The sequence below is a fragment of the Sminthopsis crassicaudata genome, chromosome 4 (assembly GCF_048593235.1).
Source record: "Sminthopsis crassicaudata isolate SCR6 chromosome 4, ASM4859323v1, whole genome shotgun sequence".
NCBI lineage: Eukaryota > Metazoa > Chordata > Mammalia > Dasyuromorphia > Dasyuridae > Sminthopsis > Sminthopsis crassicaudata.
The window spans coordinates 349,582,606-349,609,100 of record NC_133620.1 but is presented as its reverse complement, the minus strand read 5'-3'; the positions used below and the strand labels follow the sequence as shown (position 1 = coordinate 349,609,100).

The following is a 26,495-nucleotide window of genomic DNA, read 5'->3' as shown; positions in this document are numbered from 1 at the left end:
TGAAACTAGTACAGCCCCAATGTGAATGATTCAAGGAGAGAGGGCAGCTGTGGTGGGTAGTTGAGAATTCATTTTGAAGAAGGGAGGGTAGAAGGGAAGAAAGGAGGGAGGAAGGAAGGAGGGAAAGAAGGGAGGGAGGGAGGAAAAGAAGAAAGGAAAGAAGGAAGGAAGGAAAGAGGAGGAGGGAGGGAGGGAGAGAGAGAATAAGCATTTATTAAGTATCTACTAATGGGCTAAGCATGTGACAAATCTCTCATTTGAGCCTCACAATAAAAGCTCCAGTCTCCCTTACAACAGACAAAGGTTAAGTGCCTGAATCTGCATCTGAACTCAGGTTTCTCAGACCCTAAACCTCTCTCCCCACTGCCACACAACCCAGAGGCCTCCTAATGTCATTTGGCCAAACATGGGGGGTGCTGGTTTAAATTAAAGCCAGTCCCCTCACTTCACAGACCCGTCTCTCTCTACTCCTGACTGAAGAACTCTCTCGTGGTCAGACCACTGTTGGAGCCTGACTACTTCCTCTGCAAGCGCTGCACTTCCCCCCACCCCCACCTCTCCAGCAACGGAAGAAGCAGAAAGAGCCCTGGCTGCCAAAGCCCTTAGCACCTCCACAGATCAGACTTTTATTCAAGAAAATAGCATGATGGACAAGATTCTGCTGCTCCCCTAGGGCCAAGGGGCCTTTCCAATTTACTTACTGCTGGAACCTTTCATATGGGTTTCCTCGCCCCATCCTACCCCGATGAGGACTTCAACCCTTTGAGAGCAGGAAGCTTTTCCACTTTTATCCCCAGTGCTTAACGTCCCCATTTCCACCACCACATTTCTCTAGCTTTCCTGAAGCTCTTCCTGAAGATATCCCTGGTTAGTAGGGCTTGAGTTTTATCAAGCCCATCTTACAGATAATGAAACTGAGGTTCAAAAAAATGAAAAGACTTAGATACAATCATGTAGCCAATGAGTATAAGAACTGAGATTTAAAACACAGACCTTCACACTAAGATAAAGGCTCAAAGAAGATGAGGTGATGGATGGAAAATGGTACATAAATATTCACTTAAAGGCCAGAAACACACCTAATGGGGGCCTCAGACCTAATCCAGACCAGGTTCCTCCCAACTGAGCCCATGGCACTCCCAGGAAATACAAAGGAACTGTGTCGGGGATAGTGGGGGAAAGGGGAGAGAACCCGAGGCACTTCAGATTTATGTGACTTCAGGCAAGTCACAACCTCCCTCAGCTCCAGCTTCCTCAACTAAAACACAGAGATGAAAATACAGTATGTGGGCAAATAATCAGAGATGACAATTACTCTATGTGGGCAAATACCGTAACTGCTTAAAGCTTCGATTGCCTCGTCTGTAAAATGGGGATGCATACTTACCCAATCTCCCTTACAAGGTATTATGAGAAAAATGCTTGTGAATCTTTTTTAAGAGCTCTACAGAAACATGAGTCACTATCAGGGTTTCAAGAATATGGAGTGCTCTCGAAGGTCACCCCATCTCCCACTGCATGGTACGAGTTTGTAGATGGAAGGCAACAGCGGGGGAGGAGTGGAGAAAAGGGGTAACTGCCCCAAAGCCTGTTGTGTAACTGGAAGGGGAAGAAACCCTTGCCAAAGGCCAAGGTTACACCACTAAGCAGCACCCAGGTCCCAGCCCTGGCTCCTCCTTACCTGGCTCTGGAGCTCACTCTGCTGCTTAAGACGCAGGTTCTCAGGGGTGTCAGCCACCATCGTGAATGACTGCTTGGGGTAGTGTCTGGAAAACAGAAGAGGGGTGGCGGTCATCCTCAGAGGCAGAGGAAATGGGGGCTTCCTAACCCAAGCCACCACCATCATTTTCTCCCAGCATACTCTTCTGACACTGTCACCAGCCTGGTATAATCTCAATGTGTTATTGTTGTATCAACTCTCCATGATTCTATCTGGGGTTTTCTTGGCAAAGATCATAGAGTGGTTTGCCATTTTCTTCTCCAGCTCTTTTCACAGATGAGGAAACTGAGGCAAATAGGGTTAAATGACTCGCTTAGGGTCTCCCAGCTAGGTAGATGAGTCTCCCCAACTACATCCACTAGCTGCCCCACCAACTGGATTACTGCAATAGTCTGGAGTCTCTCAGCCTCAAGCCTTTCTCCATCCTACTCAGCTATCTAACCGATCTTCCTACAGCACAGGCCTGGAGCATGAAACCGATCTATATTCAATCACCTCCTATTATCTCAGAATCAAACCTAAATTCCTATTTAAAGCCTTCCAAAACCTGGCCCCCTGCTAGTTCCAGATTTCTTACTAGTATGCTACTTCTGTAAATCCTCCTTTCACTGCCCATTCCTTTCCCAATTTCCCCTCTAATACTAGAATCTTTTCCCCTTTCAAAAAGCTCCAATTGGTCCTGTGTATAGCTTGTTTGTACCTGGTTGGGTACTTAGCAGTGCCTGGCACATAGAAACTGTTTAATAAATGTTTGGCAACTTGTCTTGATTCCCAAGATCAACCAACAAAGCATTATTAAACTAGGGGCAGCTAAATGTCATGGTAGGGAGAAAGCTGAGCCTAGATTCAGGAAGTTCAAATTCAAGTTCAAATCTGGCCTTGGACACTGGGCAAGTCATTTAAGCTGTTTGCCTCAGTTGCCTCATCTGTTTAAAAAAAAAAAAAAAGTTATTTTTTAATAGCATCCACTTCCCAAGGCTGTTTCGATGAGATAATAATGATAAAGCTTTTTACACAATACCTGGCACAGAATAGGGCATGTTAGCTACATATTGGAGGGAAGGGGGAATGGTCTCCTTTTTTTATTTTTATTTTTTAACTAAATGTCAGCTACCATGACTGCTGAGGATGAAAAGGAAACTGTTCCTGTTTATACTCTCTATAAAGCAGGTGCTCTGAACTTTGTATTGTGAACAACTTTAATAAAGTTATCTTTTCTGAGAATTATAGTTTGCTAAATTCATAATTGAAGGAAATGCTAAATTTCAATTACATATTAATGGAAATAAAGATTTTTCCCCCATCTAAGTTTACACACACCCCTGAAATTTACCCACATAAGACCTCATTGATTCCAACTTAAATACCCCAGCAACCAGCAACAGGAAACTATATAACATGCACTTATCTAAGCATAGAATAAACACACAAAAAAATACAAGGTAGTCTGGGGGAGAAAAGAAGGAGAGATCAGAAGAGGCTTTTGCAAGAGATAGCAGGCTGGAGGTCAGTCAGGAAAGAAGTAAATGATTCTCAGAGATGGTGATGAGAAAGCACATTGTGTAACAACAATAACAACACTAGATAGATAGCACTTTAAGGTTTACAAAGAGCTGGAACTCATTTGCTTCCAGGCCCAGGATGGCCTGTGCTGAGGCACAGGGAGGAGAGATGGAGATAATACGTACAGAGAGTAACAAGGTTAGTGGGACTAGACCACAGAACTTAGAGTTATATACAACAAAGCTGATAAAGTGGGGGGGGGGGAGGGTGGTCTGGGCTTTAAAAACCAAACAGAAGTGTTTATAGATGATCCAAGAGAATTTACTGGGGAGGAAGGGATGAACTGTAGTTAAGGAAAATCATTTCGTTTAATTGTATGAAGACCACTTAGGTGGCCACTGTAATAATCTAAGTGAGAGGAGCTGAATGCTGGATGTGTGGGAAGGATTCAGGTGAGAGAGATGTTATGAAGCCAGAAATTCAGCAAGTGTTTATAGATTCAAGATGGGAAAGAATGAGGCACAAAAATACAAAGAGCAGGACTCAACTGAAAAATGATAATCAACAACTAATAGTCCAGCTACCCCTTACTCACCAAGGCCTCCATCAAGCTCACTTGTTGATCTATCACCAAAAACGCTGGCTTTCCCTTACTCCTGGATCTCCTTCACCTTGGATCTCCTGAGGATCACCTCAATGCCCATAATTTCCCCCAAATGGGACTGGAAAAATCTAATTGCCTTCACAACTAAAAGTCAACTATATGTTCCTGAGCCAGAAATTCTTTGGGGGTTCTGGAGAAAGGTTAGTATGTAGATAGAGACAGAGAAACAAATATGTGTATACATGAATATATATATATATATACACACACACATATATGTGTGTGTGGGGGGGTGGTGGTACATGTATTATGTATCTGTATGGGTACAGATAGCAAGGGCTGGAAACTCAAGAATTGTGGGAAGACTGATGCTGATGCTTCCTAGGCAACCTTGGGCACCAAACTTCTTCAAATCTGATTTTTTCATCTGTTAAACAGGAATAATAAAACTGCTATCACTGACCTCACAGACAATTGTGAGGAAAGTAATAGGTAAACTGCAATGTGCTCTGTCACCAACATCATTCCCCAACAAAAATAGTTAACTGAGCCAAAGGTCAGGCAAAAACAGCCTGACTCTCCATGCTGACCTCAGATGAAGTAGTCCTGCATTTCTGAAACCAGTAAATGACCAAATCCTCCATTCTCCAGGGATTCCCATGTCACCCCCCCAACACACACACACACAGCTAGGACAGCCAGTTCTAAAGGGGAGTGAGAAAAGGACAAGCAGAGAGTGTATGTGGAGGAGGCTGGCAAGAGAGTTGTGGGATGAATCTTAAGAGAGTTGGTAGGTGACATGAGAGTCAATCTGTGCCTCAGATAGCATGGGCCCTGACAACATGGCAGCTTTATTCGATGCTGCTGTGGGACTTTAAAGGACATTCCCTCTTTGCAACCACTGGACCATGAGAGGCAAACAGGACTGCTTGAGGGGAACCCTTAGGAAGAATTTCCTTACATTGAAAGCCTGAAACATGATAAACTGCAATGTCTTTCTTTTCTTGGGACGAGATTAAGATGAGGTCAAAATGGGGCATCCTTAAATATAAAAGAGCCTCATTTGGCCGGATAGGGTCAGATTGAGAAGCAGAGGAAGGGACCCTTGATGACTGATCCATCTCACCTTGAAGCCTTTATGTCCAAGACATCTGTGGGTATTCAGAGAGAGAGAAGGAGGATTGGTAGCTATGGAGAAAAATCTGGACTGTGTATTAAATGGTGGTGGTAGTAGTGTATGTGCATGTTTGTTTGTGTGTGTGAGTGTGTGTTTAAAGTTGCTAGGCTGGAAGAAGGATAGGGGGTGGTAAGCAATGTTCAGTGCGGCTGACACCCATAGCTGAGAGAACAAGAAGCTTCAAGCATTTCCTGTGATCCTGCCTATACATGGTTAAAACTGCCTAGCAGCTTTATAAGGAGAAAAATATACACTCACATACATGTAGGACACATTCACGTACCCCATTCTCTTTCCATTGGCATTCTGTTCTTTCTCACTGGGGTTCTGGGGAGACCCTAGCTCCCCCGCCTCACTCACCACCATCATCACCAAAGATTCCCTGTGAGCTATTCTCCTAGAACAATCTCTCCCTGATAGACTCTGGCTTTAGTGACAGCTGGAAAACCCAACCCACCCTGACAACTGGAGGAAGTGGGGGTAGAGAAAGGGAGAACCAGCTTGGATTCCAACAGAGGTTAATCTAGGAGTGGGAATTTTAATCCCACATCAGATTAACTTGGTTCAACAGGAGAGAAAGCCAGAGATACCAATCTAACTCACTCACCATCAACACTGTTGTCTTCATCCTGCACCCCACCCTTTTTAGGGATAAGGGACAGAGAGGTGGGAGGTGGAAGAAGAGACACTTGGGACTGTTTCAAGGCACAACCTGCTTCCCCCCAACACCACCAGAACCACCACCGGTGAGACATAGAGGGCTCTCCCATCTTTTCCCCTCCCCCTCCCAGTTCTCTGCTCCTTAGGTTCCCATGGCAACCTCATCCCCAGCTCCAGGCAGAATCGAGCACCAGCAAGCATGCACAGGCAGCAAAGGGAAAGGAGAGTTTTCGGGTGGGGGAGGCCATTCAGGATACAACAGAAGGGAAAAGGAAAGCAGGCAGAGACAGGAAAGACATGAAGCTACAAAGCTGGAGTTCAGGGAGAGGGAGAAACCTAGAATGGAAGATGAGACAACCTAGTTCTATGTCAGCATCTGGCCCAGGCCCATATGTGTCTCTCCTGATTCCTTCCAGATACTTATTGCCTTGGTATAAGGGCTCATGCTACCTTGGGGTAGAAAGCATGGGCTAGCTGGGGGAATACATCATGGGGCAAGGAAGGAGTAGGGTTACAATTATGTTACATGTATCCTTTTGAGGGGGTGAAAGGTGAGGAGTAATGAGTCTATTGACCTGGACAGGTATAATATCCATTCAACACTTTAAGACTTTCCAGTTCCCAACCTCATTTTGCTTCTATTCAGAAGTAGGAGCTAGGAAATCCTTAATTTTCTCCTCTCTCCTAAAGTTGCTCTTTCTCCCACACCCATCTCTCTTGTGTCCTTCAGTTCCTCAGGAAAGAAGCTTTCCTTCTGGACACCATTTGGGAACAATAAAGAAGGACAAAAGCACCCAGATCTACTAACTTTCAGTTTTAGGCTTCCTTGGGTGATAAGTAGGGGCAGAGATACTAGAAAAAATGCTCAGAAATAGGAGCCCTAAGTCAGAGTCTGAAGGACCTTTTCTCTGGGTTTCAGTTTTCTCATCTAAAAAGACTGGGATGGGTGGTCTCCAAAGTCCCTCTTATAAAAGTTCTTATAAACTTTTTCTGTCCTCATCGAAAAACCCCTGTCAAGGGGAGTTTTGACTCTCTTCTCCTAAACCTAAATCAGTTTCCAAGTATTCAGCACTTCATCATGAACTGTCTCTCCAATCACACAATCATCATCATCATCATCATCATCATCATCCTCTGATTACGTAACTCCGAAGAAGGAAACAGACCCAGGAGGAGAGGGGCAAGCTGAGATCTTAAGAAGAAAACTAGCTAAAGCTCCAATGGGAGGGGAAAAATCCAGCATTTACAAGGCTAAGACCAAGACACAGTTATTCCCTGCCTGTCTGGATGAGACGAAGACACAGACAGGCAACTGGGGTCCTGTGGTGTGACAGCTGTTGCTACCAGCAACGCTAACATCCAAGGCATGGATTAAGGTGACAGCAGCAAGGGCAACACTGGCATGCCAGCATTCATCAAGTGCCCCCACCTTCCCATTCCTACAATTTTGCCTTACCACGATCTACCATTTTTGCCATCTAGGTCAGGATTGGGGGGAGGGGGGGAACGACATCCAAAGGTACTGGCCTCTGCAACCATCACCCAGAAATAGGGGAAGGATCAAAAGTACAGGCTTCCCCTAACCCAATCCACTATTACCAACCCACTGGCACAGCTCCAATTGCCTTGTAAAAAGGGAATAGTGCCAGCCAATCAGTCTGGAGGAAGACCTCCTTTCTCCTCATTTTATAATCTGCCTATAGCAACAAAGGTGCTAACCTGGAAAGCTCTACTGAAAGGACCCAGAGGGAAAAAAACAGTCCAGTCTCTGACCCATAGATGAGAGATAGTACAGGGAAGAGTAGATGGGAAAATTATTCTCTCTCCACTGGAGCTCTCAAGGTCGTGGACTATGGGAACAGCCTCCTAAAGAAGATAGCAGTCTCACTTTTCCTGCTTTCCAAAGACAAGCTTCTAAGATAGGAAAAGCAACAAGGCCAAGGGAAATCAGTGGGGATATAAGCGCAGATCCCTCTTCCCCAATTCCCCACCCATTGTGAACTTCCCACTAAGTCTAGCCCCTTCAAAAACTGTAAGCTTATTTATTTAGACCCCCAAAAAGTGGTACTGGTAACCGCTTAGGATAAACAAAGGAAATAATCTGCATCTCTCAAATAACCCAAAGCCTCAACATCCTGACTCCAGAAGAACTTGCTCATTCCTAGAAACACTCCCTGAGAAAACAGGAACCCTGTTCCTGGAAGCAGTTCCTCACTTTCTGCCCCACAGGGGTGGGGAGTTAGAAGAGGCGTAATGAAGCAGCAGCAAAGATAATGGAGTAATGGCAAGTCCTTCCCAGACCTCAGGAATGAGGAGACGCAAGAAGGTGAACCAGCTATGGCAATGAAGGCAAAAAGAAGTCTAGTTAAGATCTTCAGTTGGCTGGAAGAAAAATGGTTCTGATACACTTGGTTTTAATCATTTCTGTGTCATAAATCTTAGCTTTGATAGTCTGGTGATACCTATTAACTTCCTTTTCAGAATGTTTTTAAATACACAAAATAACATGAGAAATGTAGAATTACAAAAGAAAACTATCACAATATTAAAAAAAAAATTTCACAGATGCCATGTGAGGAACTAGTCTATAGTTATCCCTCCCACATCAAGACTTTCTCCATTACAGTTTTGATATATGGCATATATATTTGATATCTAACATGGGTCAACATAAGAAATTAAATAGAAATTTGGGCAGAATTTTGAGGAAGACACAACACGTCGGCCAGCAGATGACACAGAAGGTTTAGAAATTCAGAAATGCATAAAACATGTATAGTAATATATAATATAAACATATCTAATTTTTAATACCATAAATATAAACAATTTCTTCTTTTCTGGGACAAAGCAAGGGTCAAAAAACTGTGCATAGATTTTCTAGGTCCTGGGAGTTCTAAATCCCAAACTGCCATTATGTGTAAAGGATGACTATAATAAGAATTGGCTGAACAAACTCTCAAAATCACTTCTAATTGGAAAAACCTGATTCTTTGGGCGTGAGATGGGAGTGAGAAGGGGCATTTCATAAACTATTCTAGTTATTTGGGAAGTTATGCTGGGTTTTATGAGCTTGCTATCCCATGACATAAATCTCTCACTAACCCCCTCAGCTCCAAAAAGGTTAGCAGCCTTGAGTATAGCTTCCATTCAGGGTCAGACAATTTCCCAGTCAAAGCTTCACCTTCTTGAACTTCCTCAGTTATATCCCCTAAAAACAGAGAAGTCTGAGGAGGGGAGAGGGAAGAGCTAAGCCAAAGATTTCCCACCCAAAGCCCCAGGGAAAATGTTTGAGTAAAGGGGAAGAGTCAAAGCGGGAAGGGTGGATCAGGAAGCAGTATGGTTCTGCTTGTTAACTTCCAAAATCAAAGGACACAAACATGATTCTGATGCTTTCTACCTCTGTGACTTCAGACAGGTGATGACTTCCCCAGACTGCCTCTTTCATCTCTCAGTCTATATTCAGTGATTTTTCTCCCCCCTTTCAACAATACCTTGCTCCTCTCTTCCTGACCCCATAACAGATTCTCCCAGAACACACCATGAATTTCTTAGAAATCAGAACAAGGTGACAGAGGGGCAAGCAAGCCAGAGGATGCTCCTCCAACAGACTGGCTGTCCCAGCTAATCCCAAATGGAGCTTATCCCCCTGAATTGACATCTCCTTTCTCCCTCAGCTCTCCCTTTCTCCCATGCAGATTTCTTGGGGCCATTAAGTATCAGGTCTGGCTGGGTAGGGTTCAGGCCATTTTAGAAGTGAGAAAACTGGGGTCACAAGATTAGTGACAACTAGAACTAAGGCTCCTTCCGACCATTCCCTTCCCCCATCTGTCCCCAGAGTTGCCTCCCTTTTTCCTAATAACATTATCAATTTAAAACTCAGGAGTCATAGAATCCAACCCTTCCCCCTCATTTTAGATGACAAAAATGATGTGACTTGCCCAAGATGACAGAAGTATTATTAGTAGCAGAATCAGAACCAATAAAAATAATGAATAGCTCACATCTATATAGTCCTAAAATGTCTGCAAAGCACTTTCCCTCATGGTCTCATTCCCAACAACCTGGCAGGTAGATACTATTACTATTCCCATTTTACAGAGGAAGAAGCTGAGGCTTAATCTAGCCCCTCTTCCTCTGTTCCACAATCTCTCCAAGTTCCTCTTGTCCCACCCACCAGATTTTCTTGACCGAGCTATGTCCCCCAAAGCAGCAAACCATCTCCTTTCCCAATTATTTATGGATCAAACAGGGGAGGGAAGCACAAGCTCATTCTACAGCTTCCCCCCACCCCCCATGACAGCTTGTTTCTGGGCTTGTGGCAAAGAAAAGTAAACTGACACCCCATTTGCAAAGCGATTCAGAGAGGGCCTGTGTGTCTGCCTCCCTTTAAGAAAACTCAGTACACAGAATTCTTGCCAGATGAAAGACTTGAGAGAGGGGAGGATTATAAAAGATTCTCTGCTCTAGACCCATCTTCCCCCACCTGACACATTTAAAATACAATCCTTCTTACCAACAATTTACATTCACACAAACTTTTCAGGGCCCTCTCTCTATAAACCTATGTATATCCAGCCAGCTTCATCCCCGTGTGTACAAGGATGTGTGTCTTACACCTCTGGGAGTGATAAAATCTGATGTGAGAACAAGCAGGAGGCTTCTCTTCCAATATATATACATATATGTATGTACGGGAAAAACTTGGCGTAGGCTATATATACACACAAACGTGGGTATATATGTATGTATATGTATATATGTATGTAAATATGTATGGGAAACTTGATGTAGGCTACACATGTGTGTATATATGTATGGGGGAAAACCTGACGTAGGCTATATATACACAAAGACACATGTGTATACGTGTGTATATATGTAAGGGGAAATTTTGACAGGCTGTATACACACATGTGTATATATGTGTGTGTATACATATGGAAGAAAACTTGACATAGGTTATATAGGAATATATGTGTGTATATGAAGGAAAACTTATACACATACACACACTATATATACACACATCTGTGTATTTTTGTGTATGTATATGTGTGTGTGTGTGTGTGTGTGTGTGTGTGTATTCATATTCCAATATAGACTCTGTCAAGTTTCCCCCTACACTCCCATCCCCCAGCTTCTCTGGGAACACACTTGGATGTGCCATCACAGACGGGAAGTCTCAGGGCCCAGAGACGCTCGCTGTTGGCAAGGAGCCAATGCCGCTAGTTTGGTTTCTTCCCCCCGCCCCCCAAATTTGAAGAAACTGAAGAGGCCTTTTTGTCGATTGAGACATTTTCCAGAAGCCGCATCCCAAGCCTGTGAAGTCAACAGGAGGAGGAAGAAAAAGCGCCTCTCTTGCAGCTCCTTCCCACCAACCCCCACCTCCAAGGCTCCCCTCAAAGATTTGGGCTCCTCTGGGGCCTGGGAGTCTGGCCAGGGAATCCTGCCCATTCATCTCTCCTCCCGACACAGGAGGGTGGGACACATCCCACTCCTACCAACGGGCTGCAGTAAGAAACGATGTCTGCTTGCCCTTGGTTTGGCATAAGGCTGATTGGACATAAGCTGTCAAGCTCGGCCCAGAATGGGAAAATCGGGTCATGGGGCTGGACTCAAAGCCTCCCAAGATGCTGAAGGTCTATGGGCTGAGCAAAGGGAAACAAAGAAGTCACTGCTATTTCTTTCCCCCGGGGAGAGGGGGTAGTAGGAAAGCAGAGGGAGAGATGACAGCCTGTACTTAGACCAAATGAACCCGAGACAGAGGCTTTCTGGAGTCAGCATCCTGGCAAGTGGGCAACAGAACCTACAAGCTTCCTCCCAAAGCAGTGAGTCTGAAGCTGGAAGATCTGCCAAGGAATCCATGCTCCATTCGCTACCTGTGTGACTTTAAGCAAGTAATTCACCCTATCTGGTCTCATTCCCTACTCCGTAAGATGAAAGGATTCGACTCAGTAGTTCTGAAGTTCTTTCCCAGCTTTTAAATTCACAATCCCATGAAAGTATGCAGCTCCAATTCCTGGGGAGCTTCTCCCTGGGGCAGAAGCAAGGACAGTAGAAAAATACTCTATCAGACAACAGAGCCCAGTGAAGAACATTTCCCTGTTTGAACTTTCCTAGAGACAAGGGAACAGCATCTGGGAGACAAGCTTAGAGCTGAAGAGCCTCACAGATTCCTGAAACACTGGTAGCAAAGAACTATTACGTTCTGGGGGGCTTTTTGGAGGGGAATGACGGCTCAAACTTCTGGAGACATGTAGAATCAGAGCTGAGAATTAGGATAAGGCTTCCTTCCTGTGAGGGGCAGAATCAGCTGATTGGATTAAGACTGGCAAGGTGGTTCCCTTCCTCCAGCTCAGGGCCTGGGCAAAAGGAAAAAGAAAAGAGGGGGAAAAAAGCTTGCTGTCTGGCCCAGAGCCAGGGGTGAGACAAGAGACCTCTGTGCTCCGTCGGGTTATAGGATTCAGCTAAGGAAATGGAATAGCTTCTTGTCTTCCTCCTCCTCCCCCTAACCAGCCAGTTGGGCCCCCACTGACATTTCAGCATCCTTCAGGTCCTGATGCTACTGTCCTAGCCCAGTGAGAAGAACGAACCACAGTATCTGCTGAGAATGAGAAAAAACAAAGCCTAAGTCACTCACCATCAACACGCATGGAGTTCTTAACTAGGGGACACTTCTCAGAAGACTATATTGGTACAAAATAAGACATTGTCTTAGGAGAGGAGCTCAGAGGCTGTTTCAGCCAGGACCACTAGCAGACAAAAACACCCAGTCACCGAGGAGTTAACTGCTCTTTCTACCCCCACCCCCCATGCTGGGAGGAAGCTGCTGAAAACCAGAGCCTCTACTAGACTTGTGTGAGCCCTGAAGAATGTGAAGAATGTCCCATTTCCCTTTGGGGGGGGGGGGGTGTCAAAGAGGAGAGGCTTATTAGGAAAGAAGAGGAAGCTGGGGGGGTGGAATAAGGGCAGGCAGTTGGGAGGGGTAGGGGGAGACCATCCCTCTCCCTTCTAGCCCCCCATCATCAGAAAAGAATTTTAATCCCCAGAAATTAAGTGGGGAAACGACTTATAATTATGGATTTCTTATAATGCAGAAAGGGGTCCCCTCCACCCAAACAAATTTCCCAAGTCCTGACCACTTCTCCCAAGCACATTTTGCCTACAATAAGCCTCTATTTACATCCTGTGATGGGAAAAGGTGCCCGGCCCAAGCCAAGAATTAAGACTGAATGATTGGTCCTCTGCCTCAAATAACCCCATCCCCACCCCATCTCACCTCATCCCAAGAAGAGTACCATCCAAAAGAAGTAAACACCCTAGCCTAATGCCAGAGGGATCACAGCAGCTTGCTTTTAATCAGGAAAACCTAGATATGGATTATACCTACTATATACTAGTTATGTGACCACAGGCAAGTCATTTAACCCTAATATAGCAGTACTGGGAGGAAAAAAGACCGTTATCCCTTTTCCCTCCCCCCCCAAAAAATCCTAGGTAAACACAGTCAGTGACTCTGAAACCGTATATTATACAAGAGTTCTCTCACATTAAGTTTTTCATTATAGTGAAGAAGAAAAAAAAATCACTATAATGTCCCCATTTTACAGATAAAGAAAGAGCATAGAAATATGACTTATCCAGGATCACAGGGCTGGTAAATGGTAGAGCAACCATTTAAATCCAGTACCATATTTTCTCCTAGGTCATGCCCTAGATCAATGGTGTCAAACAGAAATGGGGGCCACCAACTTTCATAAGAAGGATCTCAGCAGGCCACATAATGACTGAGAAAACCACCATTAATATCATCTATGTTTTATTGTATCTAAATTGATTTTTGCAACATATTTCCCAATTACAATTACATTTTAATCTAGTTTCTGTGGCATAGGAATGTTGCAGACCACATGCAGCTAGTACATTGGATATCTCTGCCCTAGATAACTGCTTTCTTAATTATGGGAATGGTGTGCACAGGCAGAGTGAGCACCCCTTCTCCCCAACTAAGGGGAAAAACCCCAACATTTGTTTATTCCTTATTCATGTTGAACCTGTTTTCTTCAATCTCATCTAGGCAAGAAATACATCTGGCCACTAAGATTTAGGAAGATGGAAGCTTTAACTTGCTCTGTTCTCTGAGCTGGGCTAGTTCTTCCCCCAAAGTCTAGTGCCCTTCCACCCCTTGGGACTCATCTTACAGGTGCTGAACTTAGTGGGGACATGGACTAGCTTTCTCCCAACTGAACTCAAAAGATCCAGCAGCCTCCACCTCCCCAGCTGCAGAGATCATAGGGATTTACCACCATATCTGGTTACTGTGTGTGCATATGTTTGTGTACACACACCCACACATGTGTCTCTACCCATGTGTGTATAAATATGTACATGTGTATAAATGCATGTGTGTAGTGGAGCTTGCTGAATGAACAGCCATTGTGGAAGGAATTATGATCACATCAGAAAGTTTGAGCTGGAAATACACTTGGAAATTATCTCCTCTTAAATCCCTGTTTTTCCAAGGAGAAGCTGCTAAATGGGAAGTGATATGATGGAGAGGCAGACTCAGGGATGACAGACACTTCTGGTCCTCAGCCTCCAAACCCAAGCTTCTCTCTATTGCACTGTAATGATAACAGGTCAGCTAAAAGCGAAGGAAGGAGGAAGAGAAAGGATAGAAAAGGGCTCTTCCTCCACACAAGACTTGAATAGCAACAGCCAAGGAAAAACACCCACAGGAAAAACACTTTCTGTCTATCTCTGTCTGTCTGTCTTCTCTTCTCAGCCCTCCCCAGACACAGACTTTTCTCCTAAGACATAATAGTCATTGGTTCCAGGGAGAGGGAGTGTGTCCAGTTCAGCAGCACCCCACTGAAATGAGGGGCTAAGTGGGAGAAATGGTGCTGGGCAGCAACACAGGCTACCAGTAAGACAGGAGATTGGGATAAGGGAGTGCCATTAACATGGAGGATAAAGAGGCAGAAATAGAGAAGGGATTTTTCTGAAATAGAGGAGGTTTGCATAAGATGTTCCAGGCCAAAGGGAGTCTATATGTATCAGAAGGAAGAAAGAGGAGATAAGAAGAAACTAAGGAACAAGCCAAAGGGAAAGGATAAATGTCCCTTGCAAACACTCAACCTGACTTCACTCAAATATTTCAATAAAATAGCCCAATTGTCATTTCTCCCTCCCTCTTTCACTTATTTTCTTCTCTCCCCTCTTCTTTCCTCCCTCTCTTTCCTTTTCTTTTCCTCCCTTTTCCTGTTCTTTCCCCTTTCTCCCTCCCTCTTTTCTTCCTTCTTGTTTCTTCCCCTCTTTTCTTTCTCTCCTTGTCCTTTTCTCTCCCTCTCCCTCCCCACTTCCTGGAGCCCTATACTCACGCATTGCAATAGGGTTTCTTCTCGTAGCCTTTGTAGTTCTTCATATTCAGTGTCATCTTGCAGGTCTCGCAGTGGAAGCATGCTTTGTGCCAGTACTGTGGGCAAGGAGAAAGAAGGCTGAAATAAAGTTCAGAATACCTCCCTAGGAGAAGATACTCTTCTCCCTTCTCTAAAAATTACAACTAATATCAGGGGCACAAAGACCTTGCTTCTCACTCACTGGGTGGGAAAAAATACATTGAACAGATGAGCCACTGGCATAGGTTTTTGTTGCATTATGGGAAAAAGAGTAAACAGCTAAAACCCTGAGGATATTTCATTTCACAGGGTCTCCTCTCAGCAGAGTTGCATACAGCACTGGGTTTAAAGCCAGAGGGACCTGGGTTCAAATGCAGTCTCTGCTGTGTAACCACAGGCAAACTGTTTCAATTTCCTCCTCTGCAACATGAAAAGCAATGAATTAAATCTAAGAGATCCTAAGAGTTTTTTTTTGTGCCATGGGACTTTTGGCAATCTGGTGAAGCCTTAGAGAATAATTTTCAGAATAAATTTTTTTAAGTGCATAAAATAAAACATATAGGACTACAAAGAAATTATATTGCAATACAAACAAATATTAAAAAAACACTTTCCCAGACCACTGGACTAGATGGTTTCTCCCAGTCCTAAATAAGTCCTTCAGACAGGAAACAAGTAGCTGGTAGTAGTGATCTTCCCAGTCTCCCACACCTGAGCAGGCTGGGAGGCACAGCAGGGAATTCTACATTAGGGAGAATATCACTGCCAAGTACATTCACACTCCCATTTATATAGCCAAAGCAATTCATACATTTACCAGTAAGAGCCAAAACGCCTTCTCAAAAACTGACCCAGTGGAGCTAACAGAAGGCAGAAGAAGGGTAAAACAGACTTAGGTAATCAGCCCCCAAGGAAAGAGGAAGTCTCTAAGAGGGTCTCACTTCCCTTCTATTCAGAATCTCTAAGGAAAGTTGGAGCTAGAAAGGACCCTACTAGTCTAATGTTTTAGAGAAGGAAGTCTAGAGTTCTAATTCAGCCTTGAATACCTATTACCAGTATAACAAGTGGCTTAACCCTGCCTGCCTCAGTTTCTTCATTTGTAAAATGAGCTGGAGAAGGAAATGGCAAATCTCTGGAGTATCTTTGCCAAGAAAACCACAAATGGGATCACAGAATCAGCCATAATAGAAATGACTGAACAACAACCTCGAAGAGGCTCAGAGAGAGCAGGACCAAGGTTCACATAATTAAGGAATGGCACTGCTTGGTCTCCTGCCTCCTACAAGTCAGAGCACAAAATAAGTGATGAGTGCTAAGGGGACAGGGTGGGGAGAAGAAAGGACAAAGTACCATTTTCAAATGATTTTCTAAGTCCAAATACTTCCCAGCAAGACTGGCCCCCTAAAGGAGAGAGCAATCCCTCATCAGTAGCTCCCCACCCCCAGCCTGTCCAAGTGCCACCAGCCCTTGGAGTACTAATTGTTTATGCAAAGCTAAAGGCTCAGTTGCTAAGAAGCAACTGCTAGGGAGGAAGGGGCAGCTTCTTTCTCTTGGATCAGACTCAAAAAGGGAAAGCAGTGAGCAGTCCTGTCAAGAGAGCCCTATCTTCTGGTCTAGGTCACAAAGTCTAAGTTCCTGGCAGGAAAAAGTCCTCAGTGCCAGTCAGCTTTACTAGGGGGATTTTGTCCCAGGAAGAGAATATAGGAGAGGGCAGGCAGGGTGGGAGCTCAGGAGGAGGACTTCAGTGGGATATGGACAAAAGAACCCTGGGTCCCAGATAAGTCTACAAACATTTATTAAATATCTTTGTTTAGTTATTGTCCTGCTCTTCCTGCTGCCATTAGGGATTTTCTTAACAAAGTCACTGGAGTAGTTTGCCATTTCCTTTTTTCATCTCATTTCACAGATGACAACACTAAGGCAAAATTAAGTGACTTCCCAGGTAGTAAGCGTCTAAAGTCACATTTGAATTTAGAAAGATGGATCTTCTCGACTCTAGTCTTGGCACTCTGTACACTGTGCCCCCTGCTTTTATTAAGCACCTACTATGTGCCATGTAGCTGGCACTCTATACAGTGTACCCAACTGCCCTCATTGAGCACCTACTATGTGCCAAATAGGGGCCCTGTAGATAGAGGATCAGACCTGAAGTCAGGAAGGTTCATCTCCCCAAGTTCAAATCTGGCCTCAGATACTAGGTTAAGTAAGCAAGTCACTTAACCTATTTGCTTTAATGCACTGAAGAAAGAAATGGCAAACCACTCTGGTATCTTTGGCAAGAAAGCCCCATGGGCTTCTCTGATCACAAAAATGGGCCAAGAGCTAGAGATACAAAGAAAGGGCTCTCAAGGAAGTCCTAATCTAATGGGGTGGGGAAGTGGGTATAACCATAAGGTTACTATATACATGTAAGATACAGGACAAACTGGAAATAATCTCAGGAGAAGGCACAGTGAAGATAGTGAACTTTAAGCAGCTCATTTTTTTTTTTGGAGTCTCAGTGCATCATCTGAACATCAGAGTTGGATTAAGGGGATCTGAAACCCCCTTTGCCTGCTCCGACATACTACCAGAATAGCAAACATCCTCCCACTTACAGCCCTATCTCATTTCCCCCCTCCCTCCCATCTCTCTTGAATCAGTCTCTAAAGGAGTCTACTGGGCCCATCTCACCCAGCCCTGTTTCCCACATCTATTGCGGGGGATCTGGATCAGGGACAGCAAGGATAAGAGTGAGAGATGGAAAAACTGGGGAAGGGCTGTTGGGGAGACTTGTCCAGAGTTGCAGAGGCTGGAACAATGTAACAGAGTTGAAATTCCTGGCTGGGGGGAGAGTCAAACCAGATACAAAAGAGATGTAAATCCCAGCAATAGCTTTCCCTAGTTTACTGCCAACAGAGGGGCCTCCACAGGGACTGACCTTTGGGCTCCTGGCCCTCAGGCAAGCAAGGTCTTTCCCCTTCCCCCTTCTATTGGGATTTGGGAGAACTATGCCTTTTAAATGCTTGCATTGAGCTTCAGTTTCCTCCTAAATAAAATTAAAAGATTGGACTTTTTAGGAGTTGAACTAAATTAGGAGGTTGGAATAAAACAGCATCCTCACATTTATTTTGTGGCCCTTCTTCCCTGGGACTCGGATGGGGGAGAATCTTAGCTAAAGAGGGGCTGCTACCAGAAGCCAAAGTGAGCCTAAAGCCAAATCTTCAATTTGCCAGCTCTGGATCTGACAGCTACCCTTCCTCCAGAACCATTCTCAAGAGAGCAGTCAACTAATACCCTGAAAGTAAATGGAAATACCCCTCAATACCCAGAGGTATTTGCTTTTTAATAGGGAGACTCCCAAAGAAAACTCTGAGATCCAAAGGAATCTCTCCAGATTCTCCTAGTCTCCTAAAAGGCCCAGAGGGATAAGGGAGCACTGAGGATGCTGGCTCTGGCTGGAGTCACCATAACCACAAGTCAGCCTTGTCAAGCCAAGGAAATTAGGATGGATTCCCAAAGCCAGAAAACTTCAGGAGCAGCTAGTAGATAAAGCTTCATTCTTGAAGTAAAGAGGACCAAGTCTGAATCTTGCCCCAGACTTTAACAGGACCCCCCCCCCCAAAAGAAAATTACTCTGTCCTGGCTTTGTTCCTTTTATAAGGTAATCTACCATGCCTCCTACAATGTTTTCACTTCTCACCTCTATGACTCAGTTCCCTAGACTTCCTTCAAGATTTAACTCAGGGATAGAGGACTGACCCTAAATTCAAAAGGACTTGAGTTCAAATGCAGCCTTAGACATTTAATACTTAATAGCTTTAGCCTAAGTCCTACCTTCTACAAGAAACTTTTCCTGATCTCCCCCCTCTCCCAGCCTTCCTCTCTCTACAGAGATTAACTCCCAACCACAAAAGTTCACTCATTTATCTAGTTATTTCTGTTATCTCCCTCATTAGAATGGGTGAACTAGCTTTTATCTTTATCCGGGCAAAGAGTTATGGTGAAAATTTAAGGACTGAATGACTTGATTACCTTAGACTCTCTTCTCTATCTACTTCAATTCAATTTCTGCATCACTAAAACCAAGCAGAAAATACTTTGTAAGCCATAAATTCTATAAGTGTCGGGAAGGCAGGGAATGGTTTCATTCTTTTTTTTTTTTTTTTTTTTTTTGTCTCCGCCAGGGACTAGCACAAAGCCAGTTTTATGCTAGGTGCTTAATAAATGCTAGAACTGAAATTATTCTAAGGAAGGAAGGAAGGGAGGGAGGGAGGGAGGGAGGGAGGGAGGGAGGGAGGGAGGGAGGGAGGGAGGGAGGGAGGGAGGAAGGAAGGAAGGAAGGAAGGAAGGAAGGAAGGAAGGAAGGAAGGAAGGAAGGAAGGAAGGAAGGAAGGAAGGAAGGAAGGAAGGAAGGAAGGAAGGAAGGAAGGAAGGAAGGAAGGAAGGAAGGAAAGGAAGGAGGGAAAGGAAGGAGGGAAAGGAAGGAGGGAAAGGAAGGAAGGAAGAAAGAAAAGGAAGGAGGGAAAGGAAGGAGGGAAAGGAGGGAGAAAGGAAGAAAAAAGAAAGAAAAGAAAAAGAGAAAACCGAGCAAGTTATAACTTGGCCCCCTGGAAAAGGGATCACCCTCTTCCCTCACAATATTCCCCCACACACACCCTCTAGCCCCCTTAGAGGGAGGTATTGGCCCAGTGCCCCGATTCCGACACCACCCAGTCAGAAGGTCTTTGCCAATGCCCCTGCTTGGGGCCCCTCCTCCTCTCCAAAGACAAGCCTGCCAGGAAAAACATTCTCCAAAATCCAGACCGTGACCCACTTTCTCACACACATACACACAGAAACACCCAGTGACCTAGGACTTTTGGAGCAGGACTCCCCTCTCCCCACCATCCCAGGTGTTCTTTCTACCTTAGCCCTAGCTCCCAGGATGTCCAGCCAATAATCGGAGCACCCAGGAGTTGAGAACAGCATGTTTCTAAGGAAAATAAGAGGTAAGATATAAAGGAAGAAAAAAAAAAGGCTAGGGATAAAATCATTGACATCCCATCTTTGGGACAAGGAAGACAGTCTCCCAGACAGGATGTTACTATTCAGCCCTTTCCTTAAGAACATTTTTAATAAAATGATGAGGAAGGGGCTGAAATCAAAAAGAAGATGTTGCTGAAGCTCCTGGTCTAATTCTTGCCGGTCCCATATGGGAATGTGAAAAACCTAAAGAGTCCTCAGTTCTATTTGGCTAAAGGAAGGGATTAGTTAGGATAGGGCCAAAACCAGGTCTCCACACCTCCAAAAAGAACCCAAGGAATGGAAGACATGGAACTAAGAAAAATCAGCAATTACCTGGATGTTAGTGCATTTTAGATTTTGAGTAGAGAGGGTACTCCCAGGCTATGTTGAAAGAATGACCCTAAGACAGTTAGGAAACAGTTAGGGAACTAGATCTGAGCCCACAAAAAGCTCCATCTCCTCCCCGGCCTCCAGGCACTACACTACCCAAGTGCCTTCTTCAGAAAGCAGTTTCCCTTTCTTAAAGGGTATCAAACTTTCAGGAACTTAGTCCTGTGACTCTTAGGGGGCAAAGTCCATCTAAGAATACAACAAATCCCTCCTTACTTTAAATTGAGTCCATTGTTTACTTCTGGTTCTCTCAGACTAAAATGAATGGTCAAGCAGGGCCCTTCATTGCACAACCTCTTCCCTTCCCAGAGCCTCCCTCAGGGAGGCTTCAAGGCTTCTCTGTGTAGCTTGCTACTAAATGAGATATTTCTAAAGTACCTAGCACCGTGCTTGCCATCGAGCAATCAATTTATAAATGCTCGCTCCCTTTCCCCCTTCTGACAATGGCTCCACAACTCTTCTGAATCCCATTAACATCAGCACCTCCAGAATGAATACTGTTTGCACCAAAAAAGAACTAAATAATTTGCAATAGAGTTAGAAGAGGGAGAAAGGCTTGCTCCAGAACACTTCGGTGGTCTTAAATTTCCAGATGGTGGAATCCCCTTTCCACATACCTAGTACCTACAGGCTACACAATGACTCACAGCTAGGGCATGAAGCCTGACCCTCCCCTTCCATGCCCCGGGGAAACATTTTCCTTCCTCTTCCAGAGCCTACAGTAGTCATTCAATCTCAGTAAAGTCACCAATTTAGCTTAGTTTTCAAGAAAAACTTAGGTAAAAGACCCTCCCCAAATGGACCTTTTGTTAAGCAACCAGTACAAAGATTATTATAATAAATGAATGATTAATGTCTCAGTCTCCCAGATCTCAGTACTTTTTCCCAGTCTAGACTCGGAAAACAATAAGGCCTCTACTCAACTCAGTTTACATTAAACAAAATGGGAAGGGATTTGGGGAGTGGGGGGAGGGGGGGAAGAGGGAAGGAAAGAGACTGATAGATAAAGTGACTCTTGGTCTTAGAAAAGTCAGACTTCAGCCTTGAGGCATCCTCCAAAACAACTTTTACTAGCTCTACTGTGGCCTCAAAGATAGAGTCCCAAACTCTAGTGGAAAAATTGGGGGGAGAGGGGAAATATTCCCTTTACTTTTTCATATTCTTGCTTTTAAGAAACTATGCCTCTCTCTTTTAAGTTTTCCACAGTATCTGAGCCCAAAGTCAGGTAGAGAATCTGAGAAAGAACCAGCTGAGGATGGAAGAGAAAAAAGGGAATGAGCATGGGAGGTTCAAAGTCCCTTCCACCCCAGGTATTAAAAGTTCTGCCACACTCGTGGCTATAGCCGGAGGACTAGGCCAGAGCCTTGAAGTTCTCTCATATATATCAAGGAAACAGGGCAGAGGAAGCCAAGCCTCCTTCCTTGTATCCTAAATAAGAGAGGGAGTATTATTCCTCTCCAGAGATCATCTTGTTCCTTCCTCTGCTTCTAAATTACCTTTCCCATATCTAAGGGAAAAAAAATTCACTCCCTTTTAAAGGTATTTTATTTGTGCACCTTGGGGTGCAAGGCAAACTCCTAGGGGTTACCCGTCACCACAGGGGAGGGTAGAACCAAAAATGGGCTCTCATGCCCCAAATGGGAGCCTACAGATTGTTAGACCACCTCTCCCATCCTCAGGGACACAAGGAAAGTTAGAGCCTGTTCTGCAGGAACTAAAACACACTGTGTTACAGCTTGAAGGGTGGCATTTGTTTATTCCATGCCAGTTTTCACGTCCAGCTGCTTTCAAGGACCCACTCTGGAGCAGGGAGGGGGAAATAGCTTGCGCTTGCCAGGATCCCCTAAACTGTTCACACGCCTTGGTACGTAAGGTGGGTCAGAGAGGCAAAGGGATATAATCTTTTTGCCAGCTTATTCTGGAGGGGACAGTAAAAGAGGTTGTGTGCTTTCACATAGGGCAGAGGGAGGGGAGGAGGTTAAGGAAGAGTCCCAAAGACAAGACTAAAGTTCACCTACACTTCCTCTTCCAGCCAAGGAAAAGGAGCGTCAGGAGAGGGCAAATCTGTAAGCCAGGAGGAACACAGGGCCCTTTCTGGAACTCTCTATTCCTGACCTTACTTTTCCTTCCTCCCACTCACTAAGCCAAAAAGGGCTCTCTCAGTTCCTCCAAACTGGCTGGGCTGGGCTCAAGGAACCAAGAGCACCTTGCAACTCAGCACTGTGTGGAGTGGGCACATCCCTTGCTGCCTTCTCTCCCCAAAACACTCCCTAACTCCTAATACACAGATGGGACCCTACTGGCCAGCTAGTTCAACTCCCTCATTTTACAGATTAAAAAAAACTGAGGCTCCAGGAAGGTTTCAGTTCTTTGTCCAAAGTCACACAGTAGTAACTGTCCAGTAGTAGTAGTTCACCTGATGTAGAACTAGGGTTCTTTTCCCTGTATTCCTTTCTTGGAAGGAAGGGAGCCACATCCCCATAAAGTCTACTTGACACCCCCCAAATGTCAGACCAGGGTACAATGGGTCTCAGTTCTGGTTAGATGTCTCCCTCAGGGTGTCCAATCTAACAGTAAGGCACCAGGCACGGGAGAGGTGCAGAAGCAGAACTCTCCTAAGGCCACTTTTCCCCCAGCTCCCGTCCGTGCAGGGCCAGGCAGGGACACCAGCCCCCAGAGCTCCAGGGGCCAGTTCTGGTGGAATGGAGAACTTCACCCCCTCACCCTCTGACTCAGGGACCAAAGGGACAGCAAGGAAGTCAGGCAGGAAGGGGAGGAGGGGAAGGGGAAGAAACAAAGTGTCCAGTGAGCTATCCCTGCCCTTCCAAAAGAAAAACCAGCCAAAGTCCCACAACAAACTTGGCCTGGAAAGCCCAGCCCAAGCCGGCTGCCCCTCCCCTCCCCCAGTCCCCCAAAGAACGGTTCTGGGGCAAAACGGAGAAGCGGTGGAACAGGGAGGCCTGAAAAGGGAGGAGGGAGGGGAAGAGATAGGAAAGGAGGGAAGGGACTAGGACAAAGGCACGTTCCCAAGGTCGTCAGGTGGACGTGGCTCCGGGGAACTACCTGGAGGGAGGAGAGGGAGTGTAGGGACATGTTGGATTTCCTAAATGGAACTCGCACAACAGCCAGGAGGGACCCAGAATTGAAAACACCGCGCTCCACGTCCCCACCCAAGCCCCCAAAGAGACTAATGGGAATCAGATGAGCAAGTTAAGGTGTGGGGGGAGGGGAGATTTCCTAAAGGCCACCCCCGTGTGAAGGAATTTCCCCAAGGCCACTTTCTCTCCCAGCAGCGTCCCCCCCATTTCTTGGGTTCCCCCTCCCCACCGCCACCTCCCGAACAGCCAGCCACTCTTTGTTCTGCAGCCGGCTCCCTGACCCCACCTGAGGACAGCCGCCCCCCCACTCTTCCCTCATCTCCATCCACTCCAAGGGGCGTCCGAAAGGCCTCGCCTCGCCCCGCTGCGGGCTGCACCGGTCCGGGGGCTTCACCTTCGGGGGGTGAGAGGAAGTGGGGAGCGAGTTCTGAACCTGGGGGCGGGGGGGGGGGTGCTTCGGTCCGCCTCTCCTTAGAGGCTCTTATCTCGGGACCCCCTCTCCTGCCCACAAACACGCACCGGCGGAAGCCCAGCCCGGGGCTCCCAGGCTCCACGCTGGCCACAGTTACAGACCCCGGAATTGGGGAGAGGGTCAGACACCCGAAAGGGACAGTGTAACGGAGCCCCCCGTCTCTGCCCCGCCCCCTCCCCCCGGTCCGGCGCTTCCGCCTACTTGGCGCTCGGCGCGGTAGAGGGAGCGGCTCCTTCCCGGGGGCCCGGGGGGGAGCCCGGGGATGGGGGGTTCAAGTCCGATCCCCCCAAAGTCCTGGAGTCTGGCTCCCCTACCCCTCCCTTTAGCAACTGGAGCCTCTCCCAATCCCAAGCCCACGCCGCCTCCCGGAGCGGCCCCGGACAGGCACGAACGCCCCCCAAAGGGAGACCCCGAATAGAGGCATCCAGCCCCGAACCCCAACAGCTGGAGGCCGGAGTGCTCCCCCCGGGCTGGGCACCCTTGCCCCCAGAGGTCCGCTCCCTCCGCGCCTCCCTTCCGCTCCCTTAAATTGTCCGAGCCGGGGGGGGGGGGGGGGGGGGGGGGCGCCCCTCAGCCCGCCCGGAGCCCGCAGGAGCGGCCCTCAGCGGCCGGGCCCGGCAGTCCTCCTCGAGGAGCCCCGCCCGGCCGCTAGGATGCAGCCCGGGGGGCAGCCCGGCGGCGGCGGCAGCCCGCTCACCTTGTCCAAACAGTTCACCTTCTCCGTGGGGTACACGATCTTGCCGCACCGGGCGCAATTGGGGTTCATGGTGGCGCGCGCAGCGGGCCGGGGGCGCCCAAGCTCGAGAGTCTGGAGCTCTGCTTCCTGTCTTCCCCTCCGTCCCCAGGCGAGCTGGGTGTTGCGGCGGCGGCGGCGGCGACGGCGGCGGCGGCGGCGGCTGGAGCTGGGGAACTGGCCTCCGCCTCCGCCCTGCTTCCCCTAATAAACACGGCCGGGAGGAGGGCTGCACCGGGGCGGGGAGCGCGCGGCCGCCGCCGCCGACTCGGGGACGCGCTCCGAGAGGAGCCCGGGAGCGAGCGAGGCGCGCGAGCGAGGCGCGCTTAAGGGGAAGCGCGGGGGCGAGCCCAGGAGAGGAGAGGGGAGAGGGGCTGAAGGGGGCGGGGCGGCGACCCCAGGGAGGCCAGGGCACACACACGTACACATACTCATACACACACCCACGTTGAGTCCATAGCGGTTAAGGAGAGGTCCTTTCTCCCCACCCCCATAAATTGGGGCGTGCTGCGGGGGAGCGGGGGGGGGGGGGGGCGTCTCTCCCTGACACGCCCCTCCAGCAGCTTCTCACCCAAACCGCAACTGCACCCTTCTGGGGCCGAGATCTCTGCCAGGCCAGGAACTTTACCCCAATCCTTCAAGAACTCTCCGAAAAGCCACTTTTGCAGGATTCAAGGCAACTTCTGGCTTTCCTCTCCCGCCCACCCCGCATAGTCTGTAACTGTAGCAGCAACGACCATCTCTCGTGGCTGAAAGGAGTTACTTCCAAGGCAGCGAGAGGCGTCGGGGGTATAGCTCAGTGGTAGAGCATTTGACTGCAGATCAAGAGGTCCCTGGTTCAAATCCGGGTGCCCCCTCTTCGGTAATTTCTTTCCTTACAGAATTTATTACAGATGGGACCCGTCTCAAGAACCCGGTCTTAAAATGACGCATTCGGTTCGAAGAAAAAGGGAAAGATGCTGGGCGCTTTTTATTGCTGCCTTGATTGTGGATGAATAAATCTTCCTGAAAAAATTATTCTCTTTGGCTTTATCCTGAAGAGGGATCGAGCATGGATCTTACACTCCCTCCAGTTCAAAGGCATTGGAACTACAGAGCTACCTTGCAAATCTGCCGCAAGCCTCCATTCCGAGGGCCGGCTCAAGACGGAGAGGGTCAGGGGTTCGGTGGACTAGTGGACCAAACATATTTTTCCCGATTATCCATGGCCCGGAGACCAGGTTGCGCTTCTCCACGAAATCCACCGGGAAGAACAAACCTCTGCTCCCCTTCCACTTCTTCCATTCTGTCTCTCTCGCTCCTTTCTTAGTGGCCGAAGAAGAGGAGACAGTGGCAGTTTGAAGTTTCACTTGCTCCCAATTAGTCAGTCAACCTACATTGTGTCTACTGTGTGCTAGTTACAGGGCTAAACCCTGGAGGAAAGAAGGGAGGGAGAAAGGAGGGAGGGAAGGACGAAAGGAAGGAGAAAAAAAAAGAAAAAGAAAGAGAGAAAGAGGGAAGGAAAGAGGGAAAGAGAAAGAAAGAGAAAGAAAGAAAGAAAGAAAGAAAAAAAGAAAGAAAGAAAGAAAGAAAGAAAGAAGAAAGAAAGAAGAAAGAAAGAAAGAAAGAAAGAAGAAAGAAAGAAAGAAAGAAAGAAAGAAAGAAAGAAAGAAAGAAAGAAAGAAAGGAAGAAAGGAAGAAAGGAAGGAAGAAGGAAAGAGAGGGAAGGAAAGAAAGAAAGAAGCAAAGAAAGAGGGAAAAAAAGAAAGAAG

General features: G+C 46.7%; 1 protein-coding gene and 1 non-coding gene across 2 annotated transcripts in view; one reads left to right on the top strand and one right to left on the bottom strand.

The window, feature by feature from the left end:
- The window catches only part of LASP1 (LIM and SH3 protein 1), a 57,534-nt gene extending 32,571 nt beyond the window's left edge, over positions 1-24,963 (bottom strand). The window contains exons 1-3 of the mRNA XM_074261350.1: positions 24,709-24,963; positions 15,048-15,142; positions 1,682-1,766 (exon numbers count right to left, since the gene is read on the bottom strand). Coding sequence (XP_074117451.1) covers positions 1,682-1,766; positions 15,048-15,142; positions 24,709-24,777 — 249 coding nt within the window. The 5' untranslated portion in view covers positions 24,778-24,963. The remainder of the gene's footprint in view (positions 1-1,681; positions 1,767-15,047; positions 15,143-24,708) is intronic.
- Positions 24,964-25,529: 566 nt separating this feature from the next.
- TRNAC-GCA (transfer RNA cysteine (anticodon GCA)) lies at positions 25,530-25,601 on the top strand. Its single transcript has one exon. It is a non-coding gene; the product is annotated as a tRNA-Cys (tRNA).
- Positions 25,602-26,495: the final 894 nt, after the last annotated feature.